This window comes from Acanthochromis polyacanthus, chromosome 1, assembly GCF_021347895.1.
Source record: "Acanthochromis polyacanthus isolate Apoly-LR-REF ecotype Palm Island chromosome 1, KAUST_Apoly_ChrSc, whole genome shotgun sequence".
Taxonomy (NCBI): Eukaryota; Metazoa; Chordata; class Actinopteri; family Pomacentridae; genus Acanthochromis; species Acanthochromis polyacanthus.
In genome coordinates, this window is record NC_067113.1 from 14,485,386 (window position 1) to 14,512,319 (window position 26,934).

Here is a 26,934-nt window from a genome sequence, read left to right on the forward strand (position 1 = left end):
CCCGGACAGAACAGTGAATGAATAACAAATGTTCAGACAAAGTTCATTTTAAACTTGCCACAATAGGCAACTCCCACGCCTTTTTTCTTCACAGATGAGCATTGAGGATTTGCATTAACCCCAAACACTGCTTCAGTATCTAAGTGATAGTGAATGGAGGGAAGGGAGAGCCATGAAAACCAGAGCTGTGGAAGAACAGTCACAAAAGACTGATAAACCCAACACCACAGAGAGGTGAGCCAACTGTTCCAAGTCTCGCACAAGGGGAGGAAGAAAAGGGGAGGGGATGGAGAAGATAATTTAGCATTTGTGTAAGCTGTTTATCAAATTATTAACTGCACAGATGTTTCTGACTAGCTAGGGGCTGAACGTGGTCTCTGCCAGGCAGGGGAACAAAGGTCTGAAGGATTCAACGGAGATGTGCACTGAATATCAATTTAATTTACTAGCTGTTAATTCTCATGCAAATTGTGACCTCTGTGAGGGCATATCAATGGCCATACACATTGTATGTCTTCAGAGGAGTGGCGCCGAAAAATAGTGCAGAAACAATGTGTAAAACTACAAACAGCAAAATGTAGACATATATTTTCAGTGCAGCCATTAATGTAGTAGGATTTTAAAAATGTATGCATGGCACTTTTTTGTTTATACCGATAAGCACTTTTAAAGACTATACCTACTATATCATCTGAACTGTTTTTGTTTTGCACTGTTTTGGGCTGTATAAGTTTTTCTAACTAGGAAGGCGCTATACTGGAGATAATTCAGTGCAAAGTTAAAATTAATGCTGTTTATGAGATATGAAGATAATAATGCAGTGTGCAAGTGGAAGTAAATATGTCAGCATTGTGGATTTTTGTAAGCATCTGTCTATTATATGTTATTATTAAGTGACTGGAACTTTACTCAGCAGCATGCATGAAGCTAAAAGTTATGTATTGGATTAACAATGTGATGGATACATCTGAATGACACACAAAGCAGGGTTGAGCAACCTATATGTGTTAAACCAGTGGCTGGGAATGTTTTCTATATTGTCAACCACAATCTGCTACAAAATAATCATGAATGCACGGTATGGTATCTAACAAAGGTTGATCACAAGCATCAACCTTGGCTGAGCTCAGCTGGAACGGCGATGCTGCAAGTCTCATGTTCTTTATCACCTCCAAAGTACCGCCTTTCAGCTCTCTGTGGCACAAACAAAAAGCCTGGCAACAATATCAATTATACATGCAGGAGGCAAACAAGGGGATTTATTTCACAACAAATAGCCTCATAGAGAGATGCTGAATAGGGTAGATTAGCATTAGAAAAGGACAACAAAACTCCCCAGTTCAACAGCTAAAGAGCAATTTGATGGGACTGGAATTGGGGGAAATTGCTTGATTAGGGTGTGCATTTGGAGGAGCTGTCAATTCCAGAATCCCAGCAAGGACATGTAGTGTTGTTGCTTTGAGAAAATGACATGCTGCTACAGTCAAAACATGACATTATGAGAACTGTCAGTGATGAACTTTGATAATGCAAGACAAGATCTGGTGATGATACATCAAACTACATCTGACAGAAAGGTGGAGGCTTATCAAGCAAATGACAAAACCAGACGTTTGATGGCTGGTATTTAGCCCAGCCAGCTTGCAAAAACTGATAAACAACACTGACATTTAGGCACCTTTATGTGTGTATTTCTACACAAGGGGGCTCTCTGGTTAAGTAAACATTCAAGAGTTTGTTGGAAGAAATACTCCAGTTTTTCTTACCTGACATAGACTTTGTTGCTGTAAACTGCACAGTTATATTATGTAGTTACCATAAACACAGGCACATCCATGGGAGACCATGGTCACACCACGTGTTCTCTGTGTTTATCAGCAGGGACTTCTGGGAAGCGGTGCTCATGGTAACCAACGTAAACACTGGCTGCCCTCCCTCTCTTCCTCCTCCTCCTCGGCTCGTCTCTGCAGCGGCACTAAAATGGCAGAACTGCCCCGCAGCGAGGACCGATATTACGAAACGATAACCTCGATTCAGCAAAGCATGTACAAAAAGTAAGACTTTTCGGTTTTTTTATACTAACAGGAACAACGGCCTGGTTGAGACCGCGGGCTCGAGTTTCGGTCTCTGCCGACTGAGAGCCCCCTCCTGCCGCTTACCGCAGTGAAGTAACAGGCTAATTAGTTAGCTAAGTGCCGGTCAATGGAGATGCCTTATAGACAGCTAATTTGTTAGCATATTTACCTCGGACACTACCTTAAGCTAATAACAGCTATGCTTTAGCGGTGTTTGCGTTTAGAAGACCGGGAAGATAAAAACTAATGAGTGTGTACAATTAACGTTCGGATATTAGTGCTAGCTAAAGTTCGCGAGAAGTTAGTGCCGTCTGTTCGGTGAGTACAGCAGTTCGTCAATGAGTGAGTGGGCGAGTAATGCTAATAAAGCTAATAATTCGCCAATAGTTAGCCTAAAATCCCACGGCGAAGCTACAGTGCTCTATTTGGGTAAGCAGTTTTATTTTCGTATGTGTGTATGCAGGGAGAAACGGAGGATGGAGCTGGAGAGGGAACTGTTTGCTTACTCCAGATCTGATAGAAGAATGTGAGTTACACTGCTTACTGTATGATAATTACTTTACTGTTTATTTACTGTACTCTTACTGTTGAAAGATTTTTGCAGTGTTCGCCTTGACATTCATATTATATTAACTGTAGAGTGTGTGTGTATGTGTGTATATATATATATATATATATATATATATATATATATATATATATATATACACAAAGTTAACCAGTATAACTAATCACTACAGATCCACACTAATGTTTTCATTTGGATGAAGAATCCTGATATTTGTGTTCATCTGAAATATCTATTCAATAGAAATATGTACTCATGTGTTGCATGTTCAGTAGGCTGCCTCTTTAGATCTGAGCAGAACAAGCTGTTTTCATTTCCACTGTAAATTGATTCTCATAAATATTAACATGCCAGGTCAAAACAGCAAAGCTTAGGTTGATAGGAGAGTTGAGAATGAGATTTAAATTTAAAATATATTGTGCTTAACCTTTTCTTGTGAGAAGTCTGGCTCTTATTTTTTGACAATGCTCTTAGATAATATTTCTTTTGAATAATACTTCTCCACTGCCTTCAGCTCACAGATAAAGTGTTCCAAACTGCACAGTTATCTCAAGGAAATCTGTGACAGGGAAGCACGAGCGAAAATGAGAAACCTTGAGCTTCTGAGAGATGTGGAGTGCATAGAAATTAGCATGAAGGAATATCGTCCTGACCATGGCCCCCTGCAACAACAAAAGGTATAACACACACACACACACACACATACACATACACTCACACAATTTCATTTGCTCAGTGAAGTAGTTTGTCTTAATATGGAGGCTTTTCATATGAACAAGCACTCTGCCTACTGATGATATTCCAGGTTTAAATAGTTGCACATTTTATTAAAAATTTCAAATTCAGATTTGATAATCACTAATTATTGTTTTGAATACTGTATGTTTAGAAAAGCACCAGTTCTCATAGTTACCCAAATGTACTGTGACTTTAGAATAGGAAGACTCAGTGGTCTTATACTTATGTACATTTTTTATAAGGACTGGGCGTTTATTGATGAAGAATGTTAATACACATTTGCCTTAATGCCATGCTGTTATTTTAACACTGAGCAGTAACATTTGCTTACAATGGCTCGATGTGACAATAGTAAACACTCAAACTGTGCAATTTATCACGACAGGCAAATGAACGAGGGAGAAAACAATGAGCCAGTCAGATTATCACTTAAAACTCAACGACAGTGCTTGACAGCTTAATATCAAATTAACAAAATTGGCTAATTATGACTCACTGAGTTAATTGCCCAATATAGAGACTCTGAAGTGCTCCAGAGGTTTAGTCATTCTCTCCCCTCAAGCAGTTGGTTTATTTCCTCTTGATGCTTTATGAGTCCTGCATGTTTGCAGTTATTTTGGTTGCCCTGTTGCACTCTGCTTCCATTGTGTGAAATCACCCCAGTTTTTCTGGTTTGGCTGGTACAATGAAAAACATCCATTTTCAAATGGACAGTTAGTACATATTCATACTTTGAGTTGCATACATTTTTATACAATTTTGAGTGTAGTCATCATTGGCTCTGATCATGTGGTGTGTTCAAATACAACAGTAGATAAAGAGAGTTTGTTTCTGTAAACCCGACAAAAAGGGCGGCATGTTTGAGCAAATCCAAGTGCTTTAAAACCTGAAGGTCATTAGGTTTTTATTTGTTAGATTTGGGATTAGGGCGCTCTGCCTGGTCAGACTAGTAAAAGGAGGCTCACTAGGGAAAGCCCTGACTGATGATTGACATTGCCACTTACTGGTTTCATACCTTTTGCTTTTATATCAGATACAGATAGTATTCAACAGCGCTATCACAGCATTATAGGAGACAGTCTCTAGTCTTTGCATGGAGTTTAAGTTCACCTGACACATTGCAGTTCAATATTGTGACTGTTGTCAAGCATTTTTTTCACAATGATAATTCAGTCTTTACATTTCCTGCAGGCTGACTTTACGAAAAAGATTTCCAGATTTATGGAAGCGAACAAGAAAATGGAGCAGGTGCACAAAGCAGCAAAGGTAATGCAAATATGACCTGTATAAAATGCATACTCCCATGGTAATGAAAACAATATTCTTATTTGGAAATATCATAATTGGAATTCTAACAATATAATATATTTTACACACATTACATCTTCCATGTATTGTGTGACCTGCACTGGTTTTATTTCTTTACACTATTTGTTTGTGTGGTTAAAAAATGGCACTTGCTTCTTTTTCATGCTAGAGCCTTCTTTTTTGAAATGTTTACAAGGTTTATGCAAATTTCACTTCTATCAAGCTGTGTTTTCAGGTTTACAATAACAAAGGGAAGTAGACATTATGCCTGGTAAATCTGTAGAGGAGTCTACATTTAAACTGTGTATCTGTAATAGCACAGGTGTCTAATCCTAGCTGGTGAATCTGTACAAGCGATGTAGTTCAAGCCCATAGCTGCTTTCTCCCTTCACTTAAAGCAGTTAAAGCTCTTTTAGATGAAATGTCTAAGACATCTCATAATAACTTGGAGCATGCTGTCTAGAGCAGTCACTTGTAACTGTGTGCAAAACCCCCCTCAGCCTGTCGATATTGTAATGAGCAAAATGGTACCGTCACTCCATTATGCATACAAGCCATTGGCTGGCAGTGTGCATGTCCCTCAGGCTGCAGCATTCATTAAGGGAAGCTTACCGGGCTGAAAGCTGGAGACAGATGATAACGGGATATGATTTTCATATTTAATACATTCCTTGGAAGAGCACACGCGTGCCGCAGATTGATAGAAGAATCAATTGCTACTTTAGTGAAACACTTTCTACTTTGCCCTGCAGCTACCGATGGAATCACTCAGCCAAGAAATTAACTTTTCCTCTTTTTTTTACCTACTTTGTGGATCTGCTGGGCAGGCTGCATGGTTTACAGTGAATGTTATTAAGCAGCTAACTGTTTGGTATTTAAGACGCTTATCAGAAAAGAAACAGAAGCTATGCTTTTTGTTATTATGTTTGGAGGGAGGCTTTTTTGCTTCTCTCTCTCCCCCCCTTGGTGACATTGCAGACATGAATCAAAACTTGTCTAAAGGATTTCTAATAAGATTAAAAGTTAAAACATTGATCCTGAGACATTCCTTTGAGAAATGTTGTGAAAAGAATTCTGACCTTGGCCCAAATAAACTACACTTATTCAAAATTGTAAAGTGGATATTTAGCATGCTTGAGTTGAATGTTTGTTGTTGTTGTTGTTGTTTTTAACAAAATAGCACTTATTTAACTTTTGCAAGAAATTTGAGATTGTAGAGAAATCATACTCATGCCAAGAAAAAATCTTTCTAATGAAGTAATAAAAAGTTACCAATATGAATGTCATGCTGTTTTTTTGTTTTTTGTTTTCATGTGTGCAGGTTGAAGCTGTGCATCAACCATACCAGAACAGATACCTTTCTCATCCTGCTAAGGATCGTACGCAACCACCGGTGGAAATTTGTATGGTCCACCAGACCTCCAGAGGGTCTGACGCTGAAGCTGGTACCACAAGTGTACACTCACACCAAGCATTGCATCGTTCACCCAATCGCAGCGTGCACTCCCGCGAACGCCTACCAAGTGGCCTTTTGAAGGACTTCAGAGTTGGCGGAGAGCATGCCGCCAGCAACCGAGCACATTTATCAGATGACATTTCAGGCTCAAACGATTCCCCCGACGGCTGTAATTTGAGTGACAAACATGAAAGAACGAAGGGGCTGCTCCCATCTGGTTGTGCCTTAACAGGCGCAGCTGGCAATGTGGCTTTTGGAGGTGATGATGAACAAGAAGCTTCACCTTTGGTGACCTTGACGGGCCCTGAGAAGAATCCATCTCCTAGCAGCGGTAGTCCCATGAGGGCTGAGAATTCCCTCGCAGAACATATTGACTCCCAAGAGGTGGCTCATGAGCCACACATAATGGAAGATGAAGAGAGAGGTCTTGGCCATTTGAAGCCTGAAACTACTTTTGGAAAAGAAGCTCAAGAGACTCAAGGTTTGCAGTGATATTTCTTGCTTACTATCTTTTAATTTCTTTTTTATCATCTTTACTCAAATTGACATTTTAAAGCACTCTATTTTGCCCTTTTAAAGATTTTAAATAAGACTAGTAATACTTCACAGTGTCTTTACATTCAGGGAAATCTGAGAGTATCAGCACGCCGAGTTCTGATGTTCAGTTGTCAGAGAGCAGTGTTAGTGACCTGACGATTTCTCTGACACAATCTGAGCTGGAGGAGGATCCACCAGAGGGTGTGGCACCTGAGAGGAATGGCTCTTATGGAGGGAGTGATGATCCCAATCAGCACAGTCCGCAATCATCCGTCCACTCTGATGGATCCAAGAACACACCCCAGCTAAACAGTGAAACCTCAGCACCAGTTGTGACCTTGAAAAGGTACAGTATGTCTGACTTGCATACTTTGTTGTTTGGAATTTTCAGAGTGGGTCAGTGGAGAAAACACAACCTTTTTTATTGTTTTATAGCACATACTCTTCTTAAAATGTCCACAATGCAGTCTATATTTTTCCCCAAAGATTTAAAGCTAAGCCTGCTAAGAAAGGAGAATGTTCTGCACGGCCATGCTGAACCACAGAGGGCTGTTAATGATAGTGGGTGAAGACACCGTGCAGTCTTACTTGCCACCATCACATCTGAGGCTGACAGAGAGGATTGTGGGAGTCACGGTCCATGCCACCTTGCTCTCTGTAGCTCAGCAGCAGCTGCAGTGGTGGCAGTGATGCATCTTATAGGGAGAGCTCAGGACCTGTCACCAACAATATTGCCATAATCCAAGATAATGCTGTAACAGAGCAATTTTCTGCTTGAGAGACCTCAGGAAGTCCCCAGTGGAGGAGGAAATTTGTGGCACCATAGAGTGTTCTGGAGGGTGGGCATGTGGACGGCACTTACAGCCGCAAATCCTTAGCGTGATGATGGCCTCTGAGTTGAAGGATCATTTTGGATGGGGTTAGAGCCACAGAAAATCCCATGCGAATGTTTGCACCCAGAACCTCTGCATTTACCCCACATTATATGGTATTTTATGAACAGGCCCTTTTATGTTCTTTTTAGAAAGAAGAGCTTTATTTTGTGTACATTATTTTCTTTATCATGTTCTTGGGGAAAGAGCCAGTGTTTATTGTTTGTGTTTTTTTTCTGTCTTTGAGTCACTTTATGAGTTATATTGTGTTTGCTATTATATGCTTAGTTTTTTACATTTGTAGAGAAAAAAATATTTAATACATCATTTTATTGTAATTGCAAACATGAAAAAAAGTTTCTGAGCATTATCTAGTGTGAAAGGTTCTATTTTTAAAATTTGGTTTGCACTCTGTGTGTATCATAAGTACGGTAAAGGATCATATTTTCTCCCGGAGAGGGCAGCATGTGTGTTTGTGTCTGACTGTGTTTATGTGTGGTCTACTATCATGTTTATACTGTGACCCCCAAGAGGAACTGCAGTTAGCCTGTGCCGGGGAGACGATGGTGGGGGCTGCAGCTTTCATTGTTAACACGGAGAGCTTCTGTGTATGAGGAGAAAACCAGAGGCTTTGATGTAAAACTCAGAGAGCATCCAGTCTCTATCCTCTCCCTCTCTTTCTGTCTCCCTCTCTCTTTCTGTCTCTCTTAAGGTTAGAGTTTATATCGCTCCTTCCATTCAGCTCACAGTCAGGAAAAACAAGCCTGGGCAATTCATTAGATAATCCCATTATATTTCTCCTCCAGCATGGCTTGGGTGAGTGAGACTGAAAAATTGTCTAGGTTTCTTCTTCGAGATGTATCATAATGGCCTCACCGTGTCCTGCTCTCGAATATGTTGTCTCTCGTCTGAATGAAGGTTCTGCTTAATTGGTGACATGTCATACAGTTGAAGTCTAGAGGTAGAACACATAGACTATAGGATTGAAAAATGCTGTTGTTGCAGTGTCGTGAGGGCATCATAATTTTTTGAAAACATACCTCAGTTCCCTTTTTTCTGCTTTAAATTCAAGCATGAGTAAAGGTCTCGCAGATTGTCAAGCAGTTCTTTCTAAAGTGAATGCTGACAGTGTGGTGGGAGATACCCCAAATTTAGTCAGGCACCACTGTACTTAGTTTGTTGCTACTTGTGGTTGTATTTTTCAATTTCTTTGTGTGGTATATTCGCTGTCTGTGCCAGCACGGTGAGATTCCTCTGACACCAATCACTCAGTAGTGAGGCCATTCCATGTGGTAAATCACCCCGGAGTCACTACTGTACGCTGTAGAGCAATATTGCTGCAGAGAGGACGACCTCTTCCTCCTGGCTAACAATACGCTCCTGATGATGTCGACATGCGGACAACAGTAGCATCCAAAGTGAGGTTAGAAACCTTGACATGAAAGCTGGCAACAATACAAACAGAGAGAGACGTTTGCAGAAAAACACAACTAATTCACTTTCTCCCCCTCTAAAGGTCTCTTTTTGAAGAGCAGTGATAAATAAAGTGGAAAGAGAAAGATAACTATTTCAAGGCCCACACTGACGATAAGGGAAAGAAAAAAAGACAGAGCTTTTGCCTATTCTACTTCAGCCACACTGAAGAGGACTTGGCACAGATGGATTGCACACTACAGAATGTCATGGATATAATTCAAGCTGCCAGCTTAATCAGGATGTTACCAGGAAACAACCTGCAAAAAAGAAGGAGCAATTGTTTGCTGACCCCTAACCCAAGAGCCCATTACAGATTGTCATAAATTCTTTTTGGCCTCTTTTTATGTAAGGGGGCTCAGAATCTCTCGGCTTGGGGCTTCTGGGAGAATTCAATGAGGGCCACCCAGAGCTTAATGCTCAAGAAAGAGATGGATTCTCAATGTCCACATGCATTAGGCATCCATTTCTCATTTTGCAGCCTCACACAGGACCAGATTAAAGTGTAAATCTCTCACCAAAAGAAATCATCCAGAAGCCCCTCTTTTTTTTTTTTTTTGGAAACATTTTTTTTTCTGACACTTTTAAGTGTGTTGGCAATCTGAGTTATTAGTATTTTCATTACTGTTCAGTTTTATTATCATATTACTGACTTTATTGAACATTTCTGTGCAGTTTAATTGTATATATATATATACATACATACATATGGAGTCGCATTTTTGTTTAGCAGCAGACAGCTAATTCTGCAAGTTCTTGTTTTGAATGCCAGGTTTCAAAAGCTTTCCCATGCAACCTGTAATTACCTGTGGCACCATCAACAGACACACTGAACTGCTGAAATCCTGTATTGTGACAGCAAAATCTTAATGATCAGATTCTCCAGAAGTCCTTGAGTGCCTCAAGGAAATTGCCTGGAAAATGTATTGCAGATTTTTATTATGGTTTTATTTATTTTATTTTATTTTTTTACAAAATGCAGGCCTATCGATCACATGACCTCCTTCATTTTTATTTCCTTCCTCACAGTAAAAGGTAATATTTTTTTAGTCTGTCACAGGAAGGGCTCTTTAATCTGCTAGACAGCATTGAAGGACGACTCCACATTCAACAGACCAGTGTGTATGGCAGTTCTTCATTTTCTGCAAGACAACTCAATAGAATTATCAGGTATACTCTTGGTGTCTTTCTTCAAACTTTACAGCCTTAGCCCTCCATCAAAATTAAATGCTATATATTTGTTTATTTAATGGCCGTGGAGCAGTTTGTGCAGATGAGGAAAACATAATATCCTTCTGCCAAGGGCTCTCACATTAGATGAAGTGTCATCACCGCCATGCATGCGTCTTTATTTCTGAGGGGTTTTCAAACACATGGGATTGTTTTGGTAACCACCCTGTTGAATTGTTGTTGGGAGTCAGAGAGACAGAGGATGAGAATGTGTTTCATTTAACTGGGCTTATTTTTCATACACTTTTTATGTTTCATAGCATGGCTAATTCATCATAATTGGAGTTTCTGTTATAAAATATGGATAAATGTCTAGCAAAAGAAAGCTTTCTCAGGCCTTATAAATTTGCTTATTCCCATCCATGCTAACATAACTTGTTGTACATGCTAATAACATCTTCATAAATGAAAGCGGTGGTCATGTTTTTGTCATGAACCCCAGTATAATGTTTAGTCTTGCTGTGATGTTATGTGCACTTGTGTGTATGTGCATTAATATCTATGATTATAGGAGGTATAGTATGTCTGTGTGTGTTCATGTATGAAGTGTTAACAGCTGTTGGCTGTACTCCTGACCTGCAGGCTAAGCCCAGGGCTCCATGGCAATAGCTGACTGCTCTCTATATATTGTGCAGCCTTTGTGACGATGGAGCGGGCTTGAATGACGAGGACCTTGAAGCGTGTGGAGCAGTCGTCCTTCATGAGCTTCAGAGGTTGTCATGGAGCACAGAAAAGGGCTGCCTGCTACCACAGGATCTAGTGAGTGCTCATCAGTCCAGCACTGAGCCTAATGAAATAAGGTAAGGCTCCTGGTTTCTCTGGGAATCCAATGGCAAAAACTCATGTCAGTGTTTTAATTTTCTCCGTGAGTGTGTGTGTTTTTTAATGTAATTGTGGAATTTTAAAAAGAATCACAATGATATAATTAGTTTGGTTATGTTGTGAAGTTGTGTGAGTCATTTAATAGAGTGTTTTTTCCCCTCATAATTCCTTTGAATTATGCTGCTTTTGTAACATTGCAATGGCTGAGATGCTGCAAAAATGCTGTATATAAATTATTATATATAGTTATATAATAAAATATTGTTTGGAATATATTGAGGTATTGTGTAATACAGCATGTGTTTGGTGTGGACAATGACATGTTTGACCTTTAGTGGTTTTACAATTGAGTAATTCAGAGCACAAAAATCAGTGAGCAGATTTGCAGTAAAGGTGAATTCCACTTTTCAAAAAGAGTCTGGAGAGCTGCATGTGCATTTTATTTTATTTTATTTTTTACCAGACCGTGGGGAGGGGTCACGCACTTTCAGCAGCCTCTGAAATATTGCACTCTCCCGTTTGATACAGTCTCCCTTGTCCACAAATGTAAAAGGTCATCTTTGGTGTCACCTTGTACGGCAACACTGCATGGGTGAATGTCATGAGTAAATTAAAATGCCCTATCTGCGACTTCCAGTCCTTTGGATAATGAGTAGTTATACTCTGAGCCAAATCCATGCTCTGCTTCACTACTCTATTGATTTCACTGAGACCTTTCCTGCTATATACTCAATTCAAAGAAACACATCTCGCGCTGTCCCTCTCTTTCCTCCAGAGGTGCCTATTGGCTGACCTTGACCTTTTATTTTTGTTACATTATTCAGCCTGAAGCTATGTCGCTGTCTGCGTCTGTTTAGCGTTAACTAAAATTCATTTGTAATTCATATCTCCTCGGTTGTTTTAAGAAGGTACAGAGAGCACTCTTTTTAGAAAGCTTCTTGAAAAAAATTGTGTCATAAATGTATTATTTCTGATTGCTTTAGCCAACCTCCTCAGCTTCATCCATTTTCTTGATAATCACAGAATCTGTCACTGTATGTAGATATAATTCTGACTTATTTTCACGTTTCCTACAGTGTGTTCAGTAAGAAAGCCTCTCTTTTTCTCCATCACCCTCCCTCATTGCAGCACCAGCCTCCCTCCTAATGCTGCTCGGCTGTGGGATCGCTGGTTCAAGCACGCCCTTGTGCTCAAGGAGCGACGTGTCCTCAGCACTGAGCGCTTGGTCCAACTGTTCACGCCGCTGCTACTGGAGCGTCATGCCACCTACAGCCACCAGGTAGCGTCGAAGGCACATGCTCTGCCACGACACACACACACACACAAACAAACAGAAGGTCACACACTTGCATCACTCAGTCCCAAAAGCAAGCAGATATTAACACACCCCGACGACTGAAAGAGAGATACGGCTTCTTTTTTGTGCTCTTTCCAAACAGACTATTGCTCTTGTTTCTTTACTTGTTTCTTTGCATGTTTTTTAAAAGAGAGGTGGAGTTGGTACTGAATGCCCTCTTTGTGTCTTGTGCTTGAAACCAAGCCCTGGTTTCCTGCTCATCAGATTGCTCCACACGTTGACCTAGACAGAAGGGAAACCCTGACCCATGCAGTAATCGCAAATTACAGCCTCAGCTTGGCTTCTTTCATCTCATGTGGCGCATTCATCAGAGAAACACTTGCTTTTAATTTAGTATTAGCCAAAAGTATCGGCATCAGCTGGGGCCGATTGAATGAGGGAGCCATTTGGACCTTCTCCTCAATGGGATTATTTTAAATTTCCCACTCATTGACATTGTCCAGCTCATGCTCAATTAAACATAGAAAGAAATTGCAAAGAATATTCCCACTCAGAGTCCAAAGATGATGTCAAGAGATATGTCAGCAGTGCCACTATGGGCCATTTTATCTGCAGGAATGATCATCTACATATGCAGGTTTTTGTGTTATTAATTTTTGGGGACTCATCTTATGGGGTTCTTGTGGCTTGGAGATCTTGCTGCAGTGTCCCCGACGCAATGAGAGAGGCAAAGAGGGAGACTGTAGAGCCTCTTGAAAATATGAACTGACAAAGGGAAGAGGGGTACTGCCATCTACATCATTGTATCCAAGTGCATCAGGAAAAGCCTGAGTGAAAATGTTTCTCTCTCTCTTTATCTTTCTCACTCTCACTCCATCTATTTCTCTCTCCTTTCCTCTATTTCTCTATCTCTCCCTTTATGTCTCTCTCTCCTCTCTGTCCTCTCATACAACAGCTTACTCTCCACACACAAGAGCAAACAGAAATTTCCATTCACGTCTTGCCACACAGCCCGGCTACTCCGACAAATGGGAGCATGCAGCTCGCATGCACACACTCAAAGAGGCCCTTTGAATATTCAAGTGCTAACAGTTGCATTCATTGATATTTAAAATGCAGTGGGTCTGCGAGAGCCCTCAACCCACGGTACATTTGACTAAATCTAAAAAAAGGAACAAAGGGGGATATCGGGGACAAGGATCAAGACAGTTTTTATTGTGCAGCAGCATCAAATACCAAGTGGCAAACTCAGATTGGCATGTGTTTTCGTCTCTTCCCCTCTCAGAAAATGAAAGCATGTACATTGTCAATCTTCACTGTGACCTACTGATAACAACTTACAGTGTACTTAAAGTTTGTCACTGTCAAAATCCTCCTGATCATCCCCTCCATATTAGCGCTCATTAAAAGTTGCAAATGGCCATCTGAGGCTGAGAGGCAGTCTTTGATCACAAAAGAGAGATGATGATGGCAGGATTTGATATGGGGGAGGGAAAAAGCAGAGAAAGGAAATCGGTGTGTGGCATCTCCCTGCTCCTCATCTCCCGGAACAGCTCCTCTTAATTGTGTATCCTCATCTCCACAGAGATAAAAATGAGCTGGAGAGGGAGGAAGAGAGTAGTTTGTCTCAATCCTCTCAGCCAAGAGGGAAGATATCTGAAACGTGTTGCACATTAACGCCAGGGTGATTGCATTCTTTAGGCAGTTCTCTAATCTCATGGATGAGAAGAGAGGGAGAGGGGGAAAAAAAGTGTGATTGAGAGGGAGAGCGGGAGCGAAAGTGTGCGAAATAATCTTTTTTTAGTTAAACGAGTGAGAGAATTTGAAGTTATTTTCGCTTGCCGTTTGAACACGCATTACAGCTGCACCTCTGTGCAGCAGCCATGGCCAAAGTAAATGACTTGCCTAATCGCCGAGAGTTCAATTTGACACTTCCTTCACAAAATGAGAACAATTAAGAGTGTGGTTTTAATTTGTGCTGCTCGCAGGCCAAAGTGTTGCTGAGGACACTTCTGTCCCGGTCCAGTGAGGAGTGCCCCTCAGCAGAGGACGAGAGTGACTTATCTTCTTTGTGTGGTCCTTCTTCTCTCCTGGCTGATGGAGATGTGAAGCCTGCCTGCCCGGTACAGAAACACCAGATCCAAGGTTACTGATGATTATTAGTATGATTGTACAAGGCATAGTTAAATATTTTTACATGAATAATACTAATAATAATATTTAGTTATTAAATGTAGAGGGAGGCCTGCATTTTGTAGCATTCAAAAACTGAAGTGTTTCAATATGGTTGCCAGTAGATTCTCACAAACAGCTAACACATTCCACAGTCTTTCTATAATATTTATATAGTATGTAGCAAGGCCATTAATAGGAAGAAATGTAGATTTCTGCCATTTTTTGCAAACCACCTTTGCAGAGAACTAAAACTTCCCTTTTATGAAAGAAATCAATTTCACCATAGAGCTTTTTTATGAATCCCTCACAGCCCAGTTTTCATACAGCCTTCTATTCAGAGCTAAAGAAAGACCCCCCATTCCCATTTCTATCCCTAGACTCCCTTCCTCCCTGCCATTGCTTCTCACTATGCGCTTCCCTTTCTTACAGAACTACAAAGTACTGAAGAGGACAGCCGGGACGAAAGCCCTGTGGAAAGTGGTCCTATTAGAGGTAAAAAGGCATTGCCGGTGCCCCAGCATTCACACTGTCCTTATGTTGTGGTTTGTTTTCTTCCCACTGCAGTGAATAATGGGCTCTTTTACACAATGGCTGAGGCAGGATGATCAAGGTGAATCCAGGGTCAAAGTCCCACCTGAAGAGCTGTGCTAGTTCTCTCTAATTATCTCCGAGAAAACACTAGCTGTGTTTTCAGCCTGGTCTGAGGCATTCTAGCAAAATTGATAATTCGCTGCCCCAGCATAATGTGGCTGCTTTAATTGTCAGGGCGCCAGGGTGGGAAGCGCAAAAGATCTGTCATCGGTTCTCATTATCTTCTAAACAATGCTCCGGCAAGGCTGGACTTGAAAAATACTAGATGTGACGGCATCCTGGAAGCAGTTGGTATGCCCATCCCTCAGCTTCACCTCTGAAATGTAAAGCAATCCTATATTACCCTTGGCTATCAGATTTCCTACTGGGTGTTTCATGTGTCCGCATCCCTCAGGTGCACAGCCAGCAAAATGAGTCCAGTTTCCAATTGCTACACTTAATCAAAAGAGCCATAACCAGCTGAAAAAACATGACTAAAGATTTTGCAAGGAAAAGATTTCGCTGTGCTGAGCGACATCGATGTTACAATCAAATACCATGACCTTGGAACTGATAGTAATTGCCAAGACATGCACATCTGTAGACTTTGTGGGGGGTTTTTTTAGACTACATGTAAAAACAGTGGCTGTATAAAGTGCTGTGGGCGGAATATCATCGGAGATTGCGATTGCTGTGTACTGTAAACAATATATGTTTTTTTTTTTCGAAAAAATAATTAAAAGCAGTATTTTTATTCTGAAATTAAGTTGGAAAAAATGGTAGGACCTGGTCACAATTTTGCTCTGTCCTTTGATCTGGTATGTGTGCTTTTTACTGCATCATTGAAACAACAGCCCATTTATTATGTACTTCTGCTCCATTGATTTCTGCCAGCGCAGTCTCTGTGCTCCACTCAAATATGATATCTATTTTAGTGTGCTGGAAAGTAATTACAAGTGTTTTTTTTGTTTGTTTGTTTTTTTCAAATAGAAAATCAATCATTGCCTACCTGATAGGGAATGCTGAGATAATATGAGATTCTGATTGCTGTCTCATGGAAACTGTTGCTACATACCGTAGGCTTGAATCAACAGCTTAGCTGATTGAGCGCGATGTTTTCACTCACTCTGTTCATCACCTACACCAAAAAACTCAGCTACTGAGGTGTGTTGTCTCATCAAACACAGAAACCTCTGAAAGTTGGAAACCTGGGTTCTTAGCAAATATTTAACGGTGACTTTGTGTGTGTCTGTGTGTATGTTGGTGTGTGTCCTTGAATAGAAACAAAAGCATATCAGTTACTTAAACAATCAGCCATGCAGGAAAAGCTGCAGAGTTCTGAAGAGGAGGAGGAGGAGGAGGATGGCCTCTCAGGTAAGAGATGCAGTCCTCTCCACCAGCCAAGTACTAAGCAACTGAAGCTTAATCATTAGTTACCTGGGCCATATATCCTCTTAACACAAGGACACCATGGACAAACCGTATTTCTTGTATACACAAATACATGCAAAATGAAAGTAAAGCTCAAAGCAATTAGTTCAAGTTCTCGCAACCATTTTCAGCCAATAGCCTAATTTTTAATGCCTAACAAACATCTCAGTAATAATTTAATTTTGGGTGTGGCAAATTCACGATGCATGGTTAGAGTGGATTCAAAAATAATATGTCAATAAAAATATTAGTCTACTCCCATGACCGTGTGTGCATATCAAGGCCCCAGTGCCAAATTGGAGAAATGCCCCCACAGCTTCTCATGAGCTTCATCATAAGTTTCTGTATAAATATGCATGATAAGTTCACTTGTGATGAGATCAATCAAGAAATCAAATGTCTTTATCTGATTCTGTTTGCTCTTTTAAGGAATAAATCATGGCCATGAAGAGGACCTGGGGAGGGCCAAACGCTCCTCACATCAAGACCCTTACCCTCGGTAAGAACATTGTTATTATTCAACGGGCCACAGGAAATGGGCCACCAGACACCAAAGTGGTTGATGTACATTTGCATGGCTGCTCTCATAATTCCCTGTTCATTTCCATAAGATCAAGGGGGCGCCACCCATTAACTCGCTTACAAAGACAAAAGGCCCCTAAAGCCCCTCTCACTCACTGTTTGCTGGGTTCAACCAGGTTTTAGAATTCAAAAGCAAATCAACTACCACAAAAATAAATTGGAGCCATAATCTCACTGTCTTCAGGCTTGTTGCCAGAATGCAAACAGATCATATCAAGAAGAGAATCAGGGACAACTGTTTTGGAAGAAGGGGACTCAAGTGTTGACAAGGACAAATGTCCTTTCATTTTTCACCCTTGAAACGTATTTAGGCTGCTCAAATCAAAGCTCTAAGTGGGTGGGAAAAGAACATCTAATGATAAATAGCTTGGTGGAAGCTAACACCATCACTGTTACATTTGAATATCAACCCGACTTCATCAAATCTGCAATTGGATGTCAGGTCCTCAGAGCACCTCTTCACTGCGAACCCATTTGGGTTGTAGTAATGGCTGGGTAAACGTTATGAGGAATAATCTTTTCTGATTTCATGTGATTACTGGGCACCACGCTGACACAAGGGCTGAAGTCTATATCTCCCTGGCCTAGCAAGCAGGCGCTCCCAGTCTGCCTATTAGCCCAGGGAAGGGCCTAATGGCCTGGCTCTATTGTGGTCCTCATAGCTGCTGATGTCTGCCACTGCCAGCCCCAGTGACCACCCTCTTTAATAAACATGAGCCAATTTTGGGCCCAGACCCTCTCAGATGGTGCCTGTCTCCCTGTCATTGATGTGCATGGGAAGCCCACAATATATGTGATTAAACAAAATTTGCAGAAAAAATTAGACCGAAACAGAGAATGCCACAAGCAGTGATGGGACACAAGCTGAATACGTAAATGAGATTGGTAAAATGTGTAGAAATGCTTTCCTGACACTGTAATCTAACTAAAGTCAGGACGGAAGCAGCCCAAAGCTAGTCACCATCATCATCTTCTCTTTGGTCATACAACAATTTCCCCTGTCTTTTCTCCGTTTCTCCTCAACGCTTAGATTTAAGCATTCCACTTACCACAGTCACTTCTTGCGCTTTATTGCTTCCACAAGTGGTCTGGAAGCCCTGCACTTAAGCAGAAGCATAACACTGCAGCATGCTCTTGCCCTGTTTCTCTCCTTTCTCTTCCCTCTGCATCTCACTCTCTCTCGCTCTCTTGCCCTTTCTCCATCTCTTTGCCCCTCTTCCTCTCTGTCTTCCTGTATTTTCTTCTCCCCCCCTCTCCATCCTACTTGTTAATTATTTGCTTTATTTTGTCAGCGAGCTGATGAGTGACTTCAAAAGGAGGATGGAGCTGGACTCAAAATACAAAAATGGCTTCCTCTCTGTTGTCTTAGACAATAATTATGATTTGCCAGTTAAGCCTAGACTACAGCAGAGGGATTGTAGTTTAAAGCAGAGGCTTTGGTGCAAAAAATGCATTTATAGCCCTTTGTGAGGCTCCTCATTATGTGTGGGCCCGATTCATTAAGTAATTGGTTTGCAGTTGTTTACATGAGTATTAAGGCCTTCTATTCAGGGCCTTTGAGAGATACATTGTGCAAATGTTGCATGTTATGAATGCAGAATGAGAGGCGGGGGGCCAGTCCTATTGGCCAAACACTGCACTCGGCTGAAAAGCGAGAGAAAAGCACTGGGTGCTGCTTTGCATAGCAATGACTAGGGCCTTAATAAGCTTTACAGATTAAATACATGCAGTCTATACAAGATGCAAAGAGATACTCTTAACACATTTATATGTGCTCATTTCACTATTATGGAGTTTGAGAGAATTGGGGTCTTTCATATTCTTTTTTTCCTCCGTCTCTCTCTCTTCCTTGCTCTCTCCCACACAGTGTTTTTCAGTTAGATACTTTATGGAATGTTCTGTTTATTGTATTGTAACTCGTGGGGAAGCGACTGATCTGCAACATTTATTAAGGATTTGTTCATTAGAAATCTTTTGCTGTCTTTGTGAGGAGCAAAGTAAAATCACTTTGTGGTTGAGTGGGGATGAAAGGAATAATGCACGAAGGAGTGAGTCTTAATAAGCAGCTGCACTCCATGTAAAGACCACTTGTTCCCCTTTGTATGCAAGTGCATGCCACTGCTTCCTCTCGTGCAAAGAATCATTGTGCTCCTTTCTACTGTAGGCATTTCAGATGCCACTCCTTTCTTATTTTTATTTAGGATTTTTTAATACCATTTTATTCTCCCTCCCCCGTTTTTCATCCTAAAAAAATGCTTGAACACATGTGCACAGACACACAAAGCAAAATCCTGGAGCCATCAGACGGTGTGATGATTGTTGTGCCTAGTGCCTGCTTGACAAAAACCTTGACTCAACAATTAGTGGTTTACAGCTTTGCTTTGGACAACAGGATGTGCTCAAGCATTCGACCTCAAATCACTCAGAGTGTCAAAATCAGAAGCGCTCTCTCCCTCTCCTTCCCTCTCCCTCTCTTTCTCCCTCCCCCTCATGGGGAGGCTATGTGTGTGAATCTGACGACTCACTGGGAGGAGAGATGGAGGGGTTAGAGGGACATGAGCTGAGGGAGAGGAGTGGAGGGGAGGGGAGAAAAAGAGAAAGCAGGAGATAGAGGGAGACAGAGAGACAGTAGCGGACAAAGCAGTATTGAAAGGTTAAAAATGTTTAGTTTTAAAATCCAACAGTGAGTTAAGGAACACATGTAAACAATTCAACAGAAAATATACTAGTTGCAGTGCAGTGATGTTTCAGGCAGTAGATGCACATCAGGAGCATTTAGTATATACTTGAATATGTATCTGATTATTTCTTTTAGGGGGAAAACAGCCAACACATTTGTGTTTTGTTGTTTTCTGTTTTTTTTTTAAACATTTAACAAATGTCTAACTGTAGTAGTTGAGCTACAGCTTCATCTTATACTAAAGAAAGAGATTGACATCTTGCCAAACAGGGCAACAATTGACCATAGATGAAGGCAGCATTGAGAGACTCCAACCAGAGGAGGTCACTGTCCTACACTGGTTGTTTGAAAGGAATAATGGCCTATCTCATTGCCCCCCTTAAAAAATTTTTTTTGGCCATTTAGACACTTTCATTTGTGCTAATTTTAATGTTGATTTGCAAATCAGTGCATGGCCAATCAAGCCCAACTGTGCAAACATCACATCTCTCATATAAATACAATGCGTTACTGTTTAGAGCCTGATTGAAGCAAAGAAAGACTAAGCATTGTTAAAATATTTAATTTTCAGATCTGGGTTAATTTATTAGTCTGTAGTTTGTGGTGATGTTTTCTTGCATTGTTTTATACCGCAACTTCACATTATTTTCCCCACATTTTTAAAATAGACTTCAACAAATAATTGCAACATGAGATGAATTTCTGTCCTTCAACCTTCCCTCTTGCTGGCTGTCTCCACTAGACTGCTACCAGTCAGGAAGAGAGCGCACTGTGTTGAATTCATTGGCCCAGAAGCTCATCCTCTGAGTTGCAGTACTTACTCATTGCCAGCAGAGAGCACTCACATGTTAGAGAGCGCCCACTCACAGTGCACTCACAGTTGCCTCTCACTGTTTGCCCCCACTGAGGGCTATATCCTGCTACCATTCAGGCCTGTTAGAGTACATCTAAACGGAGCCTAAACAATGTTTCTGCGGGGTCATAGCTGGGATGGGAGTAGGAGTTGATGGGAATGATGAGGTGATGGGTCTCCCTTTACCTTTAGACAAGCACAGCCGCGCAAAAGTGCTATTGTGCTATTAGCATTTGTGTGTGGGTGGCGGGAGCTTAAAAAAAAGCCAGGGTAAATAAAAGCAGTTTTCTAGCTATCGGCAAGGCAGTATTAAATGCTTGGTAAGCATTATTTCCTCTGACAGTTGTCATATTTTCTAATGTGACTCCAGGATTATAAATGAAATACATCTTCAGTGATTCCAGGGAGCTTGACCTAGTCTTACATTGCAATTACCTTAAACTGCAGCTTGAGAGGACAGTATGTTCAGTATGAAGATGCTTTTGTCCTTGTGCTAGTAGAACTGTTTTGTTGGTGCATAATTATAACACTGATTTTATTCTTTTTAAGTGCATACTGAAATAATAAATCCCGGTCAGATGTGTGACTGCAGCCTTTGTGTACTTATTCATTTCTGAGCTCCTTTAACTGTAGCACATGAAAATGTTTTATGTAGCGCATTTCAGCTGAACAGATCTAATACACTTATTTAGCACACTTGCATCAGAAATTTGCAGAAAGAGTTTTTGTTTGTTTCATAAGGAAATAGCTAGTAATATAGCACACTCAAACAAAGCGAAATGTCATTGACAGTGAGAGTAGTCTCAACAGGACTTTTCACTTCCATCATGATGACTTGAACTTCCATAAATGGATCATTGTGTTCATCTTCCAGAAGCATGTCTATTTTTCACCATTCCGTAGAAATAGTACCAGTTTCTGTATATGAAGTAGTTGTCACCATTCTATACCGTGTTTTTGTTCTTGTCATTGGAGCTTTCACATCATACATCACTACATTACCAACCAGTACAATGTGTATTTTTACAATCTGACTGAAATCATGCAATAATTCAGGACATTAAACTCGGCTTATAGAAAACCATTGTTGACTAAACAAGGTTTCATCAAAGGAGTAGATGTAGGCAGTCAACAATAGAAGTGCCAATATTTTCTATCAACCTCTGTGTAATGTGTATGAAGCCTATACAATTTTAAAGGTCATTGTGAACTCAGCTACACATAGCAGACATAAACTGTTAAAAACATGAGATAAACAACAATATGAAACAATTGCAAAGGCCAGTGAAAGCGAATGAGCGAGGCAGTGAAAAAAGGACATTACAATAGCTGTAATTTGCATCATTTTACACATTACATTCACCTCTCTCTACCACAGCTTGTAAAACACTGGCCAGCCCAGTCTTACATATTCAGATCATTGCCTCAATTAAGGGAAACTCAGCAGAAGATGAACTGGCATAAATGTTTATGGAAACGGAATATTAGATTGGTGGGGTCAGATCCAGACTGGGCTCTCTATGGTAATAGCCCTGTCTTGAAATCAGTCCTGTCCCTCGCTGAAGTGGAACAGCTGATAGACCATTCCCATCCCGGGGGGGAAGTTCGAGAAAAGAAAAGCCCAATTTACTCTCTGTAACAGCTATTATTGTGGGAAAGGAGAGGAAGTAATCGTATAGATTATTGCTGTATTTTTGCTGCTGCAGGGTGTGGCTGAGATCAGTTGGTAAATGGATGCACTCGTGGCACTAGCATGTGGTTTAGTTGTGCTTTGATGTTTGTAGTTTTACTCTGTTTCAGATTTTATTCAGTTTAAAAAGCTAAATGTGGATAGCAGGTGGATTCACAGCCTTTAAAATAATGTAGATATGTATTTATTCCCTCTTGTTCACAACGTTAGATTGCCCCAAAATCTGTCAACATGTCCAGACTTTTGCGCTGCATTTTTGACAGGAAATAACTCCTATTGTTACTTCTGAACATACCATCATTTTATTTTTAAACTTCATATGCTATGTAAGAATAATTGTCTATGTGATATGTGTATATGAAGACACCTTTGCCAGTAGTAAAATCACAAAAACCAGTACATGATTATGATATTCCATCCATCCATCCATCCATCCATCCATCCATCCATCCATCCATCCATCATCTTTCCACTGCTCAGTCCTCATTAGGGTCGTGGGGGTGCTGATTATAATATTATTTCATAAAATCTAAAAATGCATATATGACCATTTGACACTCTCCTATGGTAAAAACATCACCTACTATTTTTTCGGACTTAAAATAGGCTACACGGAGAGATTTTACCATCTGTACTGCCCTCCATTTATCAAAATGTGTGTATTTCATGATATATGTTTACATTACATATGCACCCTCCATTTCAACTAAAAGTAACACCGTCATATGCAGTGCACCTTCAGTTTGTAAGCCGACTGATTTTCTGCTCTTGTGTGTTTTCTTGTCTCTTGTTTCTATTTTTTGTTGCTGCTTTTCTGATTCATCCCCTGCTTTGATTTTGTTGCATTTTAAGTGCCCAAAGTTCAGAATGCTGTCTGAACAGATGAAAGAATCATCCAAATGTCCTGTAGGTTGTCCTATCAGCATATGAATCTAAAGGTTATGTTGTAATGATTACACCGGCTCTATGCGACATTGTTTACAGCGCAGAGCAATCTGCTCACAGTTAGGAATGGGAGGTGCATCTTTTTTTCTCTCATTCTGTCTTAAGTGGTGCAAAGCAGCAATATATAGTTTAGAAGATAGCAACTGGAACGCAGCCAGAGTAATTTGGTCCTTACACTCAATGTACAGTCACATGTGCCAAGATTTAGCTGAGGGAGAGATGAGGAGATGAAGGTGATTGAGAGGGTGACAATCAAAGAGGTCACGGGTTTAAATTGATGCAGATGGAAGAAGACGCCACATGACTGCTTTTTGGTAGTGCGTATCGGCTGAAAAGTCTGCATCATTTCTTAGCATTTCCAAAAAAGTGTCAAAACAGCTCTGATGTAGACGATCCAAACAAATAAGCCATATGGATATGTATGCTAACCTGGGAGATGATGAGGATATATTGTGGGGTTTTGAATAGGCTCTGTGATGATGTAAATTAAAGAGGAGGCCTTTAAAAGTGGAACGGGGGGCCTTATTGCATATGCATTGAGGTAGATCAAAGCCTTTTCGGAGGTCACACATTTACATAGCGATATCACCAGAGCTATGGGAACCTGGCAACCCTGTCTTCAGACTATTTTTGAATAAAGAGGGACTTGTGGAAGTCCTTTGGCACAATTAGAACAGGAGTCAAGGAAGTTCCCTATGCTGCACTGTCTGATTGTACGCAGTAAGTCTCAGCCTTCCAGTCTAAAATGGGTGTCTTCACATAAGCCACCTTTGTCATAGAGCTGCAGTGTTTTTGCATCGTAAGCTGATTTTTTTGTTTTGTTTTGTTTCTTATTCTCAGTTGTGTTACTCTGGTTATTTTGTGTTTAGTGCATAAACAGGATACAATAGATGAATTTCAGATTATTTTTTTAGTATGTAGGTTTGCATTTTGGAAAATTCCTAATCTACCTTTTAGCTGTTTAGTGTTTTTTTTAAAAAGTAGTCCTTTAGGCCTTTCTCAATGAAAGGCCTAAAGTAATAACTTTACAAGGCTATTAACTGTCTTTGTGTTTCCAGGAGAGAGAAGACTAAATCAAAGCTCCATTCTGCTCTGCAGTCAAAAGGTGAGTATCGACAAAGTAATTTGAATTGGGTGCAAAGACACGGTGTCAAAATAGGTTAATTACACCAAAGAGATCACTGAAAAGCTGTCTGTGTGTTAACATGCATGAAGTTTTGGTAAAATTTAAGCTGCATAAAAATACCAACAGTGTGATTAAATTTCTCTGTTAATGCAGCTGCACCTTTTGAGGATGTGTAAATGAAAAAAATGACCTTGAAACCAAGTCCACGTTACTGAAAGCTTCGTCTGAAGCAAGCACCAAATACTACAAATAAACAACTAAGACTCTCCTATCTAAATGAAACACACTGAGTGTTTACATTTCTTATCAAACTGTAAACCAAATCTAAGGACAATGAAGGCATTTTATTAGTTGTTGTAGAAAATATGTTAAAAGAAGATTGGTAATTCTAATTGTAAAGCAAGCCAGACAAAGGTTGTGATTTTTATAAGAATTTTCTAGCTGTGATCAGTTTGCTGAAGATGTATTATATGGCTTTCAGTGCAGAAGATCCACATTTAACACTTGTTTGACTGTGTAAAAGTTAGAATCTTAAGATTTTCATTGTCAGACTGAACTCAAGGTAAGCTCAAGCTTCTGTGTATTCACTCCCTGCTGGAATGCTTATAAAGAGAGTGTAGATGTGGCTGAATAAGGAAATTATCCTGAAGATGTACGAGGTAACTCTCCATTTGAAGCATGGAGTGAACATTCTGCAGTAACAGTGAAATACTGTGTTTTGTTCACTCTGCCTTTATAGCTTTCTGGGAGGAATCGGATGACAGCAACTCAGACATTGAAGCAGCCTTACGTCCTCGACCTTTCAACACAAACAGCAAAGACACCGATGACTTCTACGACTGATGTTTCCACTGAGATATTTTTTGAAATGCACTACATTATATCACTGCTAGATCTGAGGCAGTTTGACTCGTGGTAATTCACCCCTGACCATGATTTTAGTGGTCTGCATTGTAAATCATATGCACACTGTATCGTAAAAACAAATAATAAAGTTGACAGCTCTCACGCTGGGTAAAGTATGTGAAGAGTTGTCCAACACACTGATGTTAACCCTGCTTCAGTCTCTTTATCTGAACAACTCTCCCAGCTCATAATAACAGCTCGAAATAGATTAAACTGATCTTTTAAAGCGATTTGTTTGCACTAGGCTGAAAATCATGCATTTTGAATGCTGCAAGCATCTCCAAGTGCTCTACCTCCAGCATGCTCGAGTGTAGTGATGTGAGTCACCTGTGAAATGACAAAGCACAATGGCCACTCTGCACGCTTCTGCGCGACCTGTGAACCTGCTGAAGAGGCCCATCTCCCAGGGCACAAAGTGTTGCAGCGCTAACAAACTCAGAATATTTAGAGCCTCCAGCAAATGCTCTCCACATATTTTCACAGCTGCTTCCTTAATAATCGTGCCTATGCATCGGAAATACAAAGACGTGTTTACATTCCTGTGTACTATTGCGCAAATGAGTCACAAGTAGCAGAATTGGTACAGAAACCACACAATGGAGTCCTCTGCAGTTTGTGATTTTCCAGCATATTGGCTGTTCTTCTGTCTATTAATAACTCACAGCTACTGTGTGGGAGGCTACATTCCAAGGTTTACATTTATAGTTCATTATGTCTGTAGTGTAAATTTCCAAAACTGCCATTCTGGGATGTGGTAAAAGCCCCTGGCATTTAGTGTCAGCAGGATTCCATTAGTCAGCTTTAGGTGACTTTACATGCCTGAACCTTTTAAAGTAGGACTCCACATTCATTACCAATAATGGCTTCAGACAGCCCTGACCCACCACAGAAAAGGGAATGTGGCAGAATAATTTGGAGTTTGCTAAAAGGCTCCCTAACATAATATCCATGTTAAGGAGCATGTCAACAGATACTTGTGTGCGACAGATAGCTCATGGTGGAAGTGGAGTTATATTGTACTAATGTGTACTAACACAATAACAATTTTTTAAAAAAAAGAACTTCTCTGAGTCTGTGCCAGAGAGACGATGGTGGTGTTAATATTCAGCTCATTCTTTTTAGACGGTGCAGTCATACTGTTCAGCGAGGACGCGTAACGATTAATCTTGCAGTGACAAGATGTTATTCACATCTTCATTTACACAATTGTTGTATACGTTTTGTCCATTACTCTATCTCCCATAGTCAGGTTGATACAATGGATACAATTCTCCTCTTTCAGTATTGTTTTTGTTGAGGTGATCCATGTGTACATTGATGTTATTCCTGATACAGATTGTCTCAAGGATGCAGAAGAAATGAAAATATGTTTTCTTAAAACAGCTACAAGACTTGTGATTAGATAGATATAGATGGATGCATGGATGGATGGATGTTTCTATAAAATGACAAACTCGAGGTATTGATTTTTTTTTTTAATCAAACATAAAGCTGCCAAATCTAGATTGTCCTTGATCACAATATTGACATGTCAGCTAAGTATAATTGTCACTACAAGGAAAACCTAAGCAGAACATCATTTATAATTGTTGCATTATTG

The 26,934-nt window shown here is 40.3% G+C and overlaps 1 protein-coding gene and 1 long non-coding RNA gene across 4 annotated transcripts; both read left to right on the forward strand.

Annotated features, from left to right (window-relative positions):
* Window positions 1-1,885: 1,885 nt before the first annotated feature.
* Window positions 1,886-25,481, forward strand: kiz (kizuna centrosomal protein). 3 transcript variants are annotated; one of them, XR_002595618.2, is made up of 15 exons: window positions 1,886-2,054; window positions 2,539-2,601; window positions 3,158-3,320; window positions 4,573-4,647; window positions 6,011-6,626; window positions 6,755-7,028; window positions 10,078-10,197; window positions 10,893-11,057; window positions 12,208-12,358; window positions 14,365-14,499; window positions 14,981-15,043; window positions 16,403-16,495; window positions 16,982-17,051; window positions 24,361-24,407; window positions 25,168-25,186. XR_002595618.2 is itself a non-coding variant. In XM_022192471.2 (15 exons), the coding sequence occupies exons 1-15, from the start codon at window positions 1,981-1,983 to the stop codon at window positions 25,269-25,271; spliced, it is 2,235 nt and encodes a 744-aa protein (XP_022048163.1). In that variant the 5' UTR covers window positions 1,888-1,980; the 3' UTR covers window positions 25,272-25,481. The 3 variants fall into 3 exon arrangements, 2 of the variants coding, with proteins under 2 accessions (XP_022048163.1, XP_022048164.1); XM_022192471.2 differs by having other exon boundaries at window positions 1,888-2,054; window positions 14,365-14,521; window positions 25,168-25,481; XM_022192472.2 differs by having other exon boundaries at window positions 1,889-2,054; window positions 6,770-7,028; window positions 14,365-14,521; window positions 25,168-25,481.
* Window positions 7,038-9,891, forward strand: LOC127534675 (uncharacterized). Its single transcript, XR_007942932.1, has 2 exons — window positions 7,038-8,977; window positions 9,071-9,891. It is a non-coding gene; the product is annotated as an uncharacterized LOC127534675 (long non-coding RNA).
* Window positions 25,482-26,934: the final 1,453 nt, after the last annotated feature.

Bases quoted from the DNA above. Each gene is read 5' to 3' on its own strand.
- kiz (XM_022192471.2), top strand. From the start codon at position 1,981: ATGGCAGAACTGCCCCGCAGCGAGGACCGATATTACGAAACGATAACC. The intron at 14,522-14,980 runs GTTACTGATGAT...CCTTTCTTACAG, and splicing joins ACAGAAACACCAGATCCAAG to AACTACAAAGTACTGAAGAG. The intron at 17,052-24,360 runs GTAAGAACATTG...TTGTGTTTCCAG, and splicing joins CATCAAGACCCTTACCCTCG to GAGAGAGAAGACTAAATCAA.